Source organism: Hemicordylus capensis, chromosome 11 (assembly GCF_027244095.1).
Source record: "Hemicordylus capensis ecotype Gifberg chromosome 11, rHemCap1.1.pri, whole genome shotgun sequence".
NCBI classification, from domain to species: Eukaryota; Metazoa; Chordata; class Lepidosauria; order Squamata; family Cordylidae; genus Hemicordylus; species Hemicordylus capensis.
The window spans coordinates 14,153,878-14,167,842 of record NC_069667.1 but is presented as its reverse complement, the minus strand read 5'-3'; the positions used below and the strand labels follow the sequence as shown (position 1 = coordinate 14,167,842).

The following is a 13,965-nucleotide window of genomic DNA, read 5'->3' as shown; positions in this document are numbered from 1 at the left end:
CTTTCCAGTTGCTCTGCATTTCTTTGCAGCGTGCACTTGCATTCACACAAATCGTTGCCTAGGTAGGACTGGCAGCGGCAACATTTCTTCTTCGCTAGTGGAGGGACCTCCCTCTAACACAGTCAGCTGCCTGTATCCTCTCCCTCGTTTGGTTCCCTGCTCACTCTTAAATGCAGTGCAGTCCTGGAAGGAAAATAACAGGCCCATGTTCTGTTAAAATATGAATTTTATTTGTTTGCTTCTGTTGGATTGGAGTGTGTGCAACGCGACTGCTGGAGTGACTTGATTGGGTGGAGAAGCTGTGTAGTCTCAGCTCACAGGAGGAGGAGGAAGAGGAAGATGCAGTGGGAAAGATTGTCAGCCCACGCTGCTTGTTGGTTTGGCCCACCCAGTTTTCACTTTGGATTCTCCTGAAGTATTTCATTATGTTATCGTCAGTTGTACCACAGGGGCACTTAGTTTCGTTTCCCTTTTTTTTAAAATAACATTTTACATTAACTTATGGAAAAAGCTAAACGCTGAAAAAACACACGCAGGACTAAAAATCCTGCCAGATAAAACTGGTTGAACAAGGTCTCCAGCAAATGCTGAAAAATACAATTCATCAATACAAACAGGCATTAAACATGGCACCAAAAGCATTCGAAACACCAATCTCAGACAGGAGAGAGAGAGAGAGAGAGAGAGAGAGAGAGAGAGAGAGAGAGAGAAATCACAGTTTCCATAAGTACATCCCTTAAGAAGGCAGCTGACAACCAGTTCCATAAAGAAAAAAGAACAAAATCAAGGAGATGTATCTTTTTCTAGTCACAAATTATTTACAGCTGTGGCGGTCTGAGGACTAGTCAGAGGATTGTCATGCGTTCAGCTGCTGCTGGCTGGTTTCTCTCTCGGAGTTGCATAAAGACAGTCCCACGATATGAGAGGAGAAACAGGAGGAAGCCAGGAGGGGGCAGACACAACATAAGGCAGTTGGAGGGGGGGGCATCTGGGAGGTCCTGGCTGCCAGGATGGGCTGCCCCCTCACTAACACCCTGAGTTGGGCACCAGCACTGCAGCTCATAAAAATGGCTGGTGCCCCCATCTTGAGGTCCCTGGACCATGGCCCAAGCAGCCAGCAGTGGGGTGAGAGCCGTGCCTTCTTCTCCTGGGAGCCTCTCATGGACTTGCAGGTCCCTTTCTTGAAGAGCTGTTTTTGGAGCAATTTTGACAAGGTGGGGGTCGAGAAGAGAAGGCCCACAGACTCTAGAGCAGGCCTGTTCAACTGAGGCCCCGTGGCTGTTTTTGAACAACAACTCCCATAATCCCCAGCCATAGTGGCCAATAGCCAGGGATTATGGGAATTGTAGGCCAACATCTGCAGGAGGGCCGAAGTTGAACAGCCCTGCTCTAGAGACTGTTGGCCAAGGCCAAGGCCCCCGAACCCCTCCACAGCCACCACTTTCCCTGCAGGTGAGCTGTCACAGAGGAAGCCAGGGAAATGCCTTGGGGAGACCGATAAAGGCAGCCTTTGGTTTCCTCCTTCTGAAGTTATTCACCCAGTGACACATCTCTTGGCAGAGGAAGGGAAACGCAAAGCCTACACAAGGGCAGCCCAGGACAGAGGTGACCGTGTTTTTACTACCATCACGCACTCCCACACACCCCCTGCCCAATTTACCTAGATAAGGCTCTGCACTGTAGCTCTTTGGACCTCCAGGTTAGGGGAAGGCTCATTTGCAGCGGCTAGTTCACGAGACAAAAGGAGAGCCCTCCCTCTGTCCACCCTATTACTTTCTTCCTGTGGGGGGGGGGCATTAGTAAAGGCCCTCGCCTGCACTCCCTCGGAGGGAAAAGAGAAGTTGCTACAGCAGAACGGCCCCTCACGGTCTTTTGGAAGGCTCTAAAAGCTGCCAGAGACACAGCTGAGGCCAGCCCCAAATAAAATGGCTCTCTGTGTAAGAAGCTGGTTTTTGAAAGGCAGTGAAGAACTATATTAAGCAAACACCCATGGAGAAACAGGAACAACTGCTGAGAGCTGGGCGGGGGGAGGCATTGTAGAAAATATGGCCCTGAACACTTGGGGGGCCCTTCAGAGACAAGCATCAACATCGGTGGGGCAGAGAAGCCAATGACATGATTTTTGAGTATTGTTGGCAAGAGCTGCTGTGGAAACATTGCCTGGGCTCCTGGATTCCACTAGCCATCTCCCACTGACACTTCTCCCCTCTGGTGCAGGATAGGCTGAGAAGCAACTCTGAAGGCAAGACGAGAGAGTTTCCTGCCCCCCACTCAGGGTTCCATGCCCACATGGCATGGATGCAGAATACAATGGTTGCAGAAGCCTGCAAAGAGTTTCCTCTCCCATGGCTAGCCCACGGGTATAGCTCATGCATGCAGCTTGCAAGAACTGGTGGCACCCTCGTGGATTTCGGGCAGTGAGAAGGAGAATCTGGTTCCTGCTCTGTCCTAGCAAGAGATCACAGGGAGGGAGATGTACCCAAAGGCCAAAGAGCCAGCGTGGTGTAGTGGTTAGAGTGCTAGACTAGGACCGAGGAGACCCGAGTTCAAATCCCCATTCAGCCATGATACTAGCTGGGTGACTCTGGGCCAGTCACTTCTCTCTCAGCCTAACCTACTTCACAGGGTTGTTGTGAAGGAGAAACTCAATTATGTAGTACTCTGGGCTCCTTGGAGGAAGAGCGGGATATAAATGTAAATAATAATAATAATAATAATCTAGTCCAGCCTTCTGTGCTGAGGCAGGCTCTTGACCGATTCACTCACATCAGTTCCATTCATGGGGTAGGGAGGGAAGGGTGGACCACAGCACGAGTCAGTCAGGAATTAAACAGCACTTCTGATGCTTAATCAGAATGCATGAGGGACTGCACAATTTTAAAGCACGAGGTCTGAGGGTGGCCCATGTTGGGAGGCTTTCTCTAGCTGACAGTAATAACGTTTCTTGTTGACGCAATGTCATCGTGGGAGGCTTTTAGACCGCTCCTCTATGGGTCCAGTGGCCACCTGCCACTCACTGCGGTGGCACTGTGGGCCATAACTGGACAGTTCCTGGAACTCCTGTTCAGCCTTGAGGGTTTTTGAAAGTCGCGCCCAGCGTCAGGAATGCTCAGGGTGTGGGGTGTCACTAGCCAAAGGGCGGCATCAGTGGCCTCCTTCCTCAACACCTCAGTGCCCTTGAGCCTGGCGGCAAGCCCGGAAAAAGCCACACAGACCCACGTGATGAGCTCCACCCTGATTTTCCTGCCACCAAAAGGAAGGCCCCCTTTCTCATGGCCTGATTTTAATGTCATTGTTCTCATGTTTTGTAAAACAGCACAGACAGAGGGAAATTGTGATTCCGAGCCCAACATTCCCCCCGGCTACAAAGGGAAAATGATTTCTTCCTTCCCCTTTTGAACTCAACCAATTTATGAGCTGCAAAAGTAGATCACCGGTAGCATCTGGCTGCTTGAACAACAACAAGGTCGTCCACTAAATATTTATACCTTGCAGCCATCAATATCATACCAAGGCGGCACGGCCTCTTTCCAGCATGCCTCCTCTCTCTGTTTAGCTTTACATACTCAGAGGATTGTTTCTAATTTGGCGTTACTAAAGTGTTTAAGCTTTCATGAAGCTGCTACGCTACCACCCCCTGCATGGAGAAGGAGGAGGCGGCAGAAACAAGGGTCTGGTTGCCTTAAAGGCAGCTGCTTAGTATCAGCCCCGCCCACCAGGTGTCCCCTCTGGAAACCACCCAAGCAAGAGCCAGAAAGAGCTTTTCCATCGCTTCTCAATGGCCTTTTTGTCGGGGCAGGGGAGTGGTGTCCTGCTACTCTTTGTTCTTTCTCTTCTCAGGTTTGGCTGATGATATGCCATCCCACCCTCACCCCAGGCTCTCCCTGCTTCTCCTTCTCAGCATCCCAGCTTTCACCAAATTCACAGTCAATCACGTCTAGTTTTGGTCTTCTTAATGTTGCTTCTTTCCCCAATAAAGTTCAGCAGCTTTATACACCGGCTGTCCTTTCTCACGGCTTGAGCCCTCGGCTGCATTTACGCCTGCAAGTCTCCTTCGTGGGTCTCTCTTTCACCTATTCCCACCTCCACTTCTTCTCTCGATGATGCTCTTGCTGAAGTGGGCGATTCTGTTCCTTCGCTCTCTGAACAGTGACCCTAATCAGTGGAAGTTTTAAAAAGCTCCAGCCCACTCTTGATCCCCCATCCTGCATGATTTCTCTTCTGCCCTTTCTTGCTAAACACTGGAAAGAGCAGTTTCTTTTGGGCCTGTCTTTTCTTTCTGACAACAAAATCCCTCACCCATTTAAGTCCAGGCTGTGACCTTTCCATGCAATGGAGGGGGGAGCAGCCCCTGCCAAGGTCTCCAGAGACCGTCTCTGTACAAAGTATCAGCTGGATTAAGATTCACACACAGCTTCTTCCATCCCTTGTCTGGGAGTTGCCTTTGATCTTCTTCCTTTTCACCCTTTTACTTCTTCTGTGGCTAAGTCTTGCCATTTCTTTCTTTATAATATTTCAGAAATGCATTCAGGTCTTACTTTTGATGTGGTTAAATCTCTTGTACAGGCAGGCCCTTCTCATCTCATCGCTCGGCTTGTCAACTCTTTCTCTGTCAGTCTTCCATCGAATGCCTCCATTTCAGCTCTTCCTTCGGCAGCCTTGCTGCTTCCCCTTGCTGTTCCATGTAATCATCTGTCTGCATTGGCCTCCTGGCCCTCAATGTATTCATTGGTGACCTGATCACGCATGTCGTTAGTTGCCCTCTTCTAGGTGGCTGCCCTTCAGATATTTGAAGAGTGCCAACCGGTCTCCACTCAGCCTCTACTTCTTCTCTCAAAGCTAAACATCCCTTCCTTTTCTCATAGGGCTAGTTTTCCAGACCTCTGGTAATCTTTGTTGCCTGACTGTCTTTGTGCTCCTCTGAACCCAATGCAGCTCTTCTACATCCTTCTTAAAGTGCAGCATCCAGAACTGGACATACTACTCCGAAAGAGATCTGACTAGTGTGGAATAAAGTGGATCCATTTCTTCTCAGTTCTATGAAACAATAGTTACAATGGTCTAAAATTGTACTAGCCTTTTTTGCAGCTGTATCACACTGCTGACTCATGTTCAGCTTGAGACAGATTGCCATTTAATTTATTTGTTTGTTTATTTATTTGTTTAACATTTTATATCCCGCTCTTCCTCCAAGGAGCCCAGAGCGGCGTACATACTTAAGTTTCTCCTCACACCAACCCTGTGAAGTAGGTTAGGCTGAGAGAGAAGTGACTGGCCCAGAGTCACCCAGCAAGTCTCATGGCTGAATGGGGATTTGAACTCGGGTCTCCCCAGTCCTAGTCCAGCACTCTAACCACTACACCACCACGATCCTTTCGGATAAACTGCATTTAACTGGGATCAATAATTATGATCAGATTCCCGTTATCTATCCTGGCGAAGTGTAGTTTAACTGCAGCTGTTTGACCAGGATTGCCTGGGAAATCCAGGTTACTTATTTATTCACTTTATTTCATATAAACCACTTTGGGAAACTTTTGTTGAAAAGCTGTATATAAATATTTATCATATTATCATATAGTCTCACACCATGCTTCGTGGGAGCACACCAGGCTCAGCAATTGTGGTTAATTCTTTACTGCATTAGCTGTAGTCATGAGGACATAGTAAAGCGATTAGTGAAATTTTAAGTGCTGATAAACAGCAACACCACAGCTATAGACCTGAGGAGTATTTTCCAGATTCCTCTGACTGCCCAACAAAGGAAATGTGGTCCCAGACAGCAGTGGTGTAGTGCTGCAGGGATGGGGTCCTGTCCTGGTACTTTTCTCCCTCCAGGGTCTCAGCAGGGATGCCAAACCCTTGGCTTTCTACATGGAAACCACGTGCTGCTCTTGCTAGTCCAACCATTTATTACCATTCTTCCTGTCTGAAGAACATAGGAAGCTGCCTTACACTAAGTCAGACCCTTAGTCCGTCCAGCTCAGTATTGTCTACAGTACTGACTGGTAGCAGCTCTCTGTGGTTTCAGGCAGGTAACAGACAACCATTGGGATGGGCGTGGCTCTCAGGGTGGGTATGGCTATCGGGGCTGTCATGGAGAGCGCCTGAACTTCTGAATTTGTGACTACATCACTGCCAGACAGTGCTAGGTACACTGTGACATGCTGGTCCAAGCTCCATTGAGCTTGATGGAGGGTCACGTTCCAGGGCCTGACCATAAAACCACTACATTTGGTTTTATAATAATAGTTTTTAAAAGCCCCAACCCGCAAGCTGGAAACATACATCAGTACTTAACGTTATCGCCTTGAAACTGCTCAGTGAGATTAAAGAGGAAAAGTACCTCTCAAAAGGCAAACTTCAAATATGAAATGTTTGAAATTCCAAAAGGTCAGTCTCAAAATTCTGCAATGTTTCCAGATTTCAACTGTGTGTATGGAATTGTTTTGGTTGCATTGCTGGATCTCGGCTTCAGCTCTCCCTGCTGTTTGGCACCTGGAGAAAGCTGGTTCTGGGAACTGTATTTTCTAGGGGTAGGTTTTGGAATGGGATTGTAGATCGCTACCACATTCAGTGCTGGGTATTTCCTCTTTGCTATGCAGAGCTGTTCAGGGCCAGTGTGTCTGCACAAACTCAATAGGTTGCCAGTGCAGAATGTGTAGATCGATTTAGATGACACAGAACTCCACTAGGCTTGTTGCTTGAGTGTCAAAGGCTGGCCAGAAGGTGGGGGGACTTAGAGACTCAGAGGTCACTCGCAGAGTAGGCTCTCCAGTGAGCTGGAGGCAAGCAGCCCATCTAGCAGGCTTCTTCTAGGCTGCAAACCCCTCTTGCTCACGTCTGCTCTCTGCTGCTGGCACACTGCGGTCTGCATCCAGAGAGTGGGTTGATGTGTGCAGGATCCTATCCTGGATTGCTATCCTGATTGCTTTGTGCACCATCTCAGCAAATCTAAACTCAGAAGATGCTCCTGTTGGCTGGCAGGCTTCAGCTCACACTTCCCCAAATATTTGCCTCCTCGCCCAAATAGGAGCACTGCCCTATAAGAATCACTCTGCTGAGACACCCCTTTCCTCCCAGCAGCAAGACCTATAAAACTGTTGTCCCAGAAACAAAGCTATCTTTTTAAGAGCATTAAGTTCTGAAGCCTTTCCTTTGACACCTTTAAGGGTTGCTTATATCCCTTTCAAAGAACTTCTGCTGGAGCCTCTTCTTTAGCCTGCTTAAGACCACAAGAGCCTCCTTGCTGGATTGGATGAAAAGATTAATCATCAACAGAGTCCAGCCAGGTGACTTCAGGAACTCTAAGAAGCAGTGCCTGGTGGATATATCCATTGCTTCCTGTTGATACCCAACGTCTGGGAAATCAGTGGGACATTGCTCCTGAATGGGGAGGTTCCATTTTTGGTTATAGCAACTTATAGCTTGATGAGAAATCCTCAGGGTCATCAAGATGGAAGCCGGGATCCTTGAATCCCTGTCAGCAGGGACTAGTCTTCCTTTTTGGTCACTGCAACAATGGGTTCTCATGTCTGTTTCACTTGCACCCATTCCCATTTTTACTCAAAATGCTGAGCCCTAGATATCTCCCTGCCCATCAGCAAAAGAGCCGGCTGCACCTGGGGGAAGCAACAAGGGTGGGCCCAGGGGAGTAGCTAGGGGAGAGGGGGCTCGTGTTCACCCCTCTCCCCCAGCAGCCCCTCGGAGGGAGGGAGATAATGAAGAAAATAGGGAGGGGTGGATCTGGGAGGCCCTCAGGAGCTAGGGGCCCCGGGTTCTTTGAACCCATCTGCTCAATTATAGCAACACCCCTAGGAGGGCCCATTTCTGCACCTCTCCTAGTGCCTGGACCAGCTACTGTTTCTGCTCTGCATTGTCCCTCCTCCTAAAAGCTGGCAGGCAACACCCACCCACATCCCGCCCACTGTTTGGCAGGCGACAAAATGGTCTCAGCAGAGTGGGAGGCAAACACAGGAGGAGAAGCAGAGAAGCACACAGGGAGAGCAAAGGACTTGCCAAAACAAAAGACCAAAAAAAAAACCACCCAGGCACGAGTCGCGTTTGAAATATTCAGCAGCCGAGCAGCTGCAAGGGGTGCCATTTCTGGCAACCTTCATCCAGACGGGAACTATCTTCTCATTCTTTTTGCTACGCAAATTGCTTCGTGAACTTGTTTTTGCTGGAAAGCAGTATATAAATATCCTACTTATGGATGTCTGCAGAGATGACTGGAGACCTCTCGGTCTGTTTGCACACGTGAAAGGAAGAGAAAGCAGCCCTCCTCCCTGTCAGCCCAGGCAATGTTTTCAAGAGCAGCCCAGCCTGAGGTCCTTTAGGAAGCAGATTCTCTTAATGAGCTTGTGTTGCATTAATTAACAGGGAAGTCTGTTTGTGCCTGCTAGAGCCGGCTTTGCAAGAAGAGGCTCATGGGGAGGGATGGTAGCTCAGTGACGGAGCCCCTGCTGCTTCACACAGAGAAGGTCCCAGGTCCACTCCCTGGCAGCATCTTCAGGTAGGGCTGAGAAAGACCCTTCTCTCTTTAAAGCCCTGGAGAATTGCTGCCAGTCCATGCAGGGAGTACTGGTCTGGTCTGGCTCAGTAGGAAGCAGCTTCATATCCCTTAAAATCCCCTTTTGAAAGGGGGGCCCTGGAAGGTTGTCTAGGAACGGCAAAGTCTTCCTGAAGAAAGCTTGCCCTGGGCCTCCACATCCAAGAGAGAAGACCACAGACAGTCCTCTGCTCCCTGTGCTGGGCACCGCAACCCCGAGAGGTAAAGAGTGAGGGCGGGACACAGCCATGCCCTGAAGCAAAGCTCTTGCCTGAGGAGGGAAGTCATGGAACAGCTAATCTCCTCCAGTGTTGACATGTTTTAATAATTTAGAAAGGAGATGCACTAAGCAGACCTCAAAGGCAATGCAGAGCCCTCAGCAATGTCAGGGGTGGCATTAACCCCATAAGAGGGCAAAGAATTCTGCTTTGGAGCAGAGAGCGTTGGAGCTTGTGGCTTATCAGTGCGCCAGGCGGGCTGGCGTCAAGGGAAGCTGACACCCACCATAATCCATCTCAGCTAAAGAGAGACTTCTCTATTCCAGTTCCTTTGTTTCTGTGAGATTCCCTAGAGAACTGGCAGTTGTTGAAAGATTCTGGACTGATTCATAGAGAGGGAGTCTTCATGGCAGAACTGGCCTCCACCTCCCATGGCTTTTCAGGAAAGAGAAACTCATGAGAGATGGGGGATTTCCTTCCAGAAGACGAGAATCCACCTGATAGTCTGTTCCAAGGGTGTCCCTGGTCCAGGTGCCTGCAGGAATAATTCCACAAGCAGAGCGCCACATGAGACCCCCCCTCCCAGCCCCAAGCATTGCTCCTGGGCCCCAACACACCTCTAGCTGTGCACGATGAAGATATTTATGCTGCTCAAGAAGAGTTGCCCCAGAATGTTGTTGCCGGCCTCCTTGTGAGAACAATGCACACTAAGATGCCTCCTGCAGAGTCACACCCTTGAGCCCAGTTTGCCGACCTTGGCTGGCTCGGCTCAGTGGAGGCTCAGGCAAAGCAAAGTCTTTCCAGCTGGTCTTCCCAGTCTTCCCTGAGATCCCGTTTGGGGATGCTGTCAGGGATGGAACCTGGGACCTTCTGCATTCAAAGCAGGGGCCCCACCATGGATCTTAGGCCTCTGCACATCCACACACCTGTGAATATTTGGGCTCCACATCCACACACCTGTGAATATTTGGGTGTGCATTCAATCGATGCCTGCAGGTCCTGATCCTGCTTGCTTTCATGCATGGCTCCCCTGTGCCAGACTGAGGGGCTGGTCTATAAGCCACCCACTGAGGGCATCACATGCATGATTTCCAGATATGCAAAGACACAGAGGCTCCTGTGACTGCCTCGGATGAAGCCTCATGCTTTTCCTCCCCAATAGTCTCCACTTCTCTAGTTCTCAGAGTATTTTTTTCAACATGGCGAATTGATGCCACTCACGCCCTCCAAAGGACTTCCACCATCTAAATCAGCTCAAGGAGTCCTATTTGGGAACACTTTCTAGTTTGCTACATCTAAGTTTTTTGGGTACAAATGGGTCTGTGGTCCAGTAGATGAAGTCCAGTATGATGGGGGGGAAGGGGTAAAAAACACAAACTATGCTTAGGAACATAGGAAAATATGAAGCTGCCATATACTGAGTCAGACCATCGGCCTATCTAGCTCAGTATTGTCTTCACAGACTGGCAGCGGCTTCTCCAAGGTTGCAGGCAGGAATCTCTCTCAGCCCTATCTTAGAGATGCTGCCAGGGAGAGAACTTGGAACCTTCTGCTCTTCCCAGAGTGGCCCCATCCCCTGAGGGGAATATCTGTAAGTCCTCACACTTCTAGTCTCCCATTCATATGCAACCAATATGCAACTGCTTAGCTAAGGGGACAGGTCATGCTTGCTACCACAAGACCAGCTCTCCTCTCTTTGCAGTCTGGTAGGGCAATAAGTGGGAAGTTAGCCTTCACACCACAACTGAAGGGGCAAAAGGGAAAAGAACTGCAACAAGAACACTAGTTTCGCTATGCCCACCCTTGAAAAACATGCCAAATGCATGCCAAAGAAAGTTCTGGATTTCACTCCCCAGGATGTAGAGATGACAACAACTTAGGTGACTTTGAAAAGGAATGAGACAACTGCACAGAGGATAAGACTTGCTGTAGGTACTAGTTCTGCTGGCCCCATGGAACCTCCAGCTTCAAGAGCAGTCTGCCATGGAATATCCCTGCTTGGGTGCAATGGTAGAGAGGACTGCTGCTGCTGCTGCCTTCTGCCTCTGCTTGTGAGTTTACTAAAGGCATCTGACTGTGGGGAGAAGCAGGATGCCAGACTAGGAGGTCCCACTTTGGTCTGATCCAGCAGGTACATTCTGACATCTTTAACCTTTCTTTGTCCTGTTCTACAGACAGGGAAACTGAGGCTGGGTGAGAATGTCTTGCGCAGCACCACCCCAGGACGAGTCTCTGACTGTAGTGAGCCACAGCTTCCTGCGGGACTCTCGCAGGGGCAGGGGCGGAAGGACAGAGTGGATATTCAAAAGGACAACTCAGTCTTGGGATCCGTAACTCATGAATAAGAAAAAAGCACTGATTTAAATGTCTTCACAGTGAGAGGATTTTTAAAGACTTGAAATCATTGTGTATAACAAAGGAAAATGATATTTAAAATGAATGTTTGATAAAAAGGTTCAAAATCCAAAAGCTTGAACATTTGCCCCCCAAATTCATATATGACTTGACAAACTGCGAAGTGGCCATATTAAGCCCAAAGAAGTTAACACAAAATGGAAACTGAAAGGCAATAATTGTTTTTACGAAGAATTGCATGTTTGTTTCCATTACTTCAGAACTTAACACACAAACAAGAACCCAAAAGAACCTTCAAAAAGAGAGCTTTAGGAATCACAAGGGTGAAGCTGAGCAGGGCTCTAGAAGGCAGACATGAAGCTGGTTCTGACAACCAGTCTGAAGAGGAGAATGTCCCGCAAGGCTCCATGTGTGCTCCCGAGATATGGCCACCTGTTGGCAAAAATCGAGACAAGAGGTGGGGGAGTGAATGTGTGCCAGCTGAGATCTGGGCGGGACGAGGCGGGACAGGCTTTCCCTCCACCCTCACTACAGTGCTGGGCACACCATATGGGTTGGCTGTGGCCGTCCAACCTGGATCGCAGCCAGTGCATGATCACTTCCCCCTCCTCTTGTCTTGAATTGTGCTGACACATGGCCATTTCACAAGCCCACACAGGGTGCTCCTCCTACCCAGCTTTTGGTTGTGAGGACCAGCCTATTCTCTGGCCACCTGCTGTGAGGGATGAAGAGTAGAGCATGGATCAAGACCAGGAAATCCTGAGCGCTGTTTGCCAGGAGGCACGTCTCAGGCCCCTCTGACTGGCCCCTCAAGCCTGCTTGTCCAATCCCGTCCTTGAGGCTGTGCTGCAGGAGCCGCCCCTTTGCTTTCTCAGGCGGCCATTGGCCTTGCAGGAAGAGCTTCAAGGGAAGTGTGGGGGTGAGTGCATTGCCCCCACTTCACTGAGCGGCTCTTCCTTGGATCGGCTTCTGCTCTGTTTGTTTCCTGATTTTCACAGGAAGAGTTTCTAATTAATTTCAGGATTTGGACAAGCACAGTGTGCTCCATTCGTTTGCATTCCTCTCCTCCCACCCCAAAGTAATCCACGCACATGAGCAATCATGCATATTGAAACAGGTTGGATTTTAATTATTTTGGTATGCAATGGTGTGCATGAGCACACATATGCATCACTCGAAAAAAGGGGCCCAGGTGGGGCGGGGAGAGAATGCACACCCCACACGTCCCAAGAGCTCACCCAGCAGCAGATAACAATGCCAGTGGGGAGGGGCACATTTGACCCTAGCAGGAGGGACTGCCATCCATGCAGATACAAAGAAGCCAAGTGAGTAATGAGCTTGGGGGTCCATGGGGGGTAGAAGGGGCTAACAAAACCCCTTCCCCCATCTTGGCCAGGCCAAGTGCATTTCCTTCCTGCTTCTCCAACAGTTTTCTAACAGTTCCTTAGGACGGTCAGCAGCAGAGCTCATTTCCTTCCCCTCCCCAAATCTTAAGAGGTGCAAGATGAAGAGGCCAGTCCATTCCTTGCCCAGCTCCTGGAAGGTGGCATCATGAGGCGCGATCGCCCACCACAACCTTTACAAACAGAGTGTGTAGAGGTCTCTGTGAGGAGAATGCAATCACTTGTAAAGGTACATTCAGGAAGAAGCCCAGAGGAAATGCACACGTGGAAATGCGTGGAAATGCTCGTGTGCACATGGGGGAGGAGGGTGCCCAGTGTTGCCACCTGCTCACGCGAAGTCATTGCCCTGAGCTAACACAGAACCTGCCCAAACTCCATGGCCCACCTGGGTCTGTCGGCAGGTGGTCACAGCAAGGCCTTCATCCAGCCCTTCTCCACCCTCTGCTAATGGCAGTCCCCAAAGTATAGCCAGCTTGCTCCCCAGACGGGGAACTTCCTGTTCCTCAGAGGCAACAGCTACTCCACCAGAAAGTGGCTACTGCCCAAGAAAGAGAAGTCACTAAGCTAGCCTCACCAGCCACATTCCAGGAGGCCAGACTTCCTTGTGAAGGGGTTGGAGGGCGGATGAAGCCTGCCTGGCATTCAGCATGAAAGGGAGCAAGCCACACAGGCAGCCTCCCCCAAGGGGATGGTGGAGGGGGAGGGAGGGGCAGAGGCCAGACACGCCATGTTAGAGGCACTCTTTTCTATGACATGTTATCCCTCAACAACACAAAGAAATAAAAATTAATAAAAAATAACTTGAATGTTCTTGGTAATTTTGTTTTAAAAAAATCACAGTTTGGTTTGCAGGGCAAGAGGAAGGAAGTCAGCTGAATAAACTCAATAATAACAATAGATCAAATGGACGTCCCATCAGCCAGGGGGCAAAGAAATCCCTGCGTCTCATGGACAGATGGAAGGGCTGTGGGGCTGGGTTCATTCCTTGGGGATCCTGTCCTTGATGGCTGACTCCCGGTTGACATAGGTCGCCCAGTAGACCATGTTGAAAATGGCGAACAGAACGGGAAAGACGATGCGGGACATTTTGTCTACCTTGCTGACGCTGTTGTAGGTCTTCTTGTTCTCGGGAGGCTTCTCCTCCAGTCGGGGCACCTTTGAGGGAACGGCAGCCGCAGGAGGCGTGGCCGTGGTGGCGGTGGCCGCAGCGCTCTTGGCAATGGTGGACAGGCCTGGTTCTTTGGTGATGTTGAGAGCATAGGTGGTCCCCACAATGTTGTAGGTGTTGTTGGTCTTCTTGGCTAATGTGACCTGCTCTTTTTTCTGGGGAGGAAAGGAAAAGACGTTGGATTCTGGCATGGCTGGACCAATGGAGGAGCAGCTGGCAATAGCTGCTGCTGCAGAAATCATAAGCTCACACAGAGCAGTGGACTGCACA

General features: G+C 49.7%; 1 protein-coding gene across 6 annotated transcripts in view; it reads right to left on the bottom strand.

Moving 5' to 3' along the window:
- Positions 1-208: 208 nt before the first annotated feature.
- GABRA3 (gamma-aminobutyric acid type A receptor subunit alpha3) overlaps positions 209-13,965 on the bottom strand; it is a 70,561-nt gene continuing 56,804 nt past the window's right edge. For 5 of the 6 annotated variants that reach the window (XM_053273922.1, XM_053273926.1, XM_053273923.1 and 2 more), the window contains exon 10: positions 209-13,850. In XM_053273922.1, coding sequence (XP_053129897.1) covers positions 13,506-13,850 — 345 coding nt within the window. In that variant the 3' untranslated portion in view covers positions 209-13,505. The remainder of the gene's footprint in view (positions 13,851-13,965) is intronic. The other variant, XM_053273927.1, reaches the window with a different exon arrangement.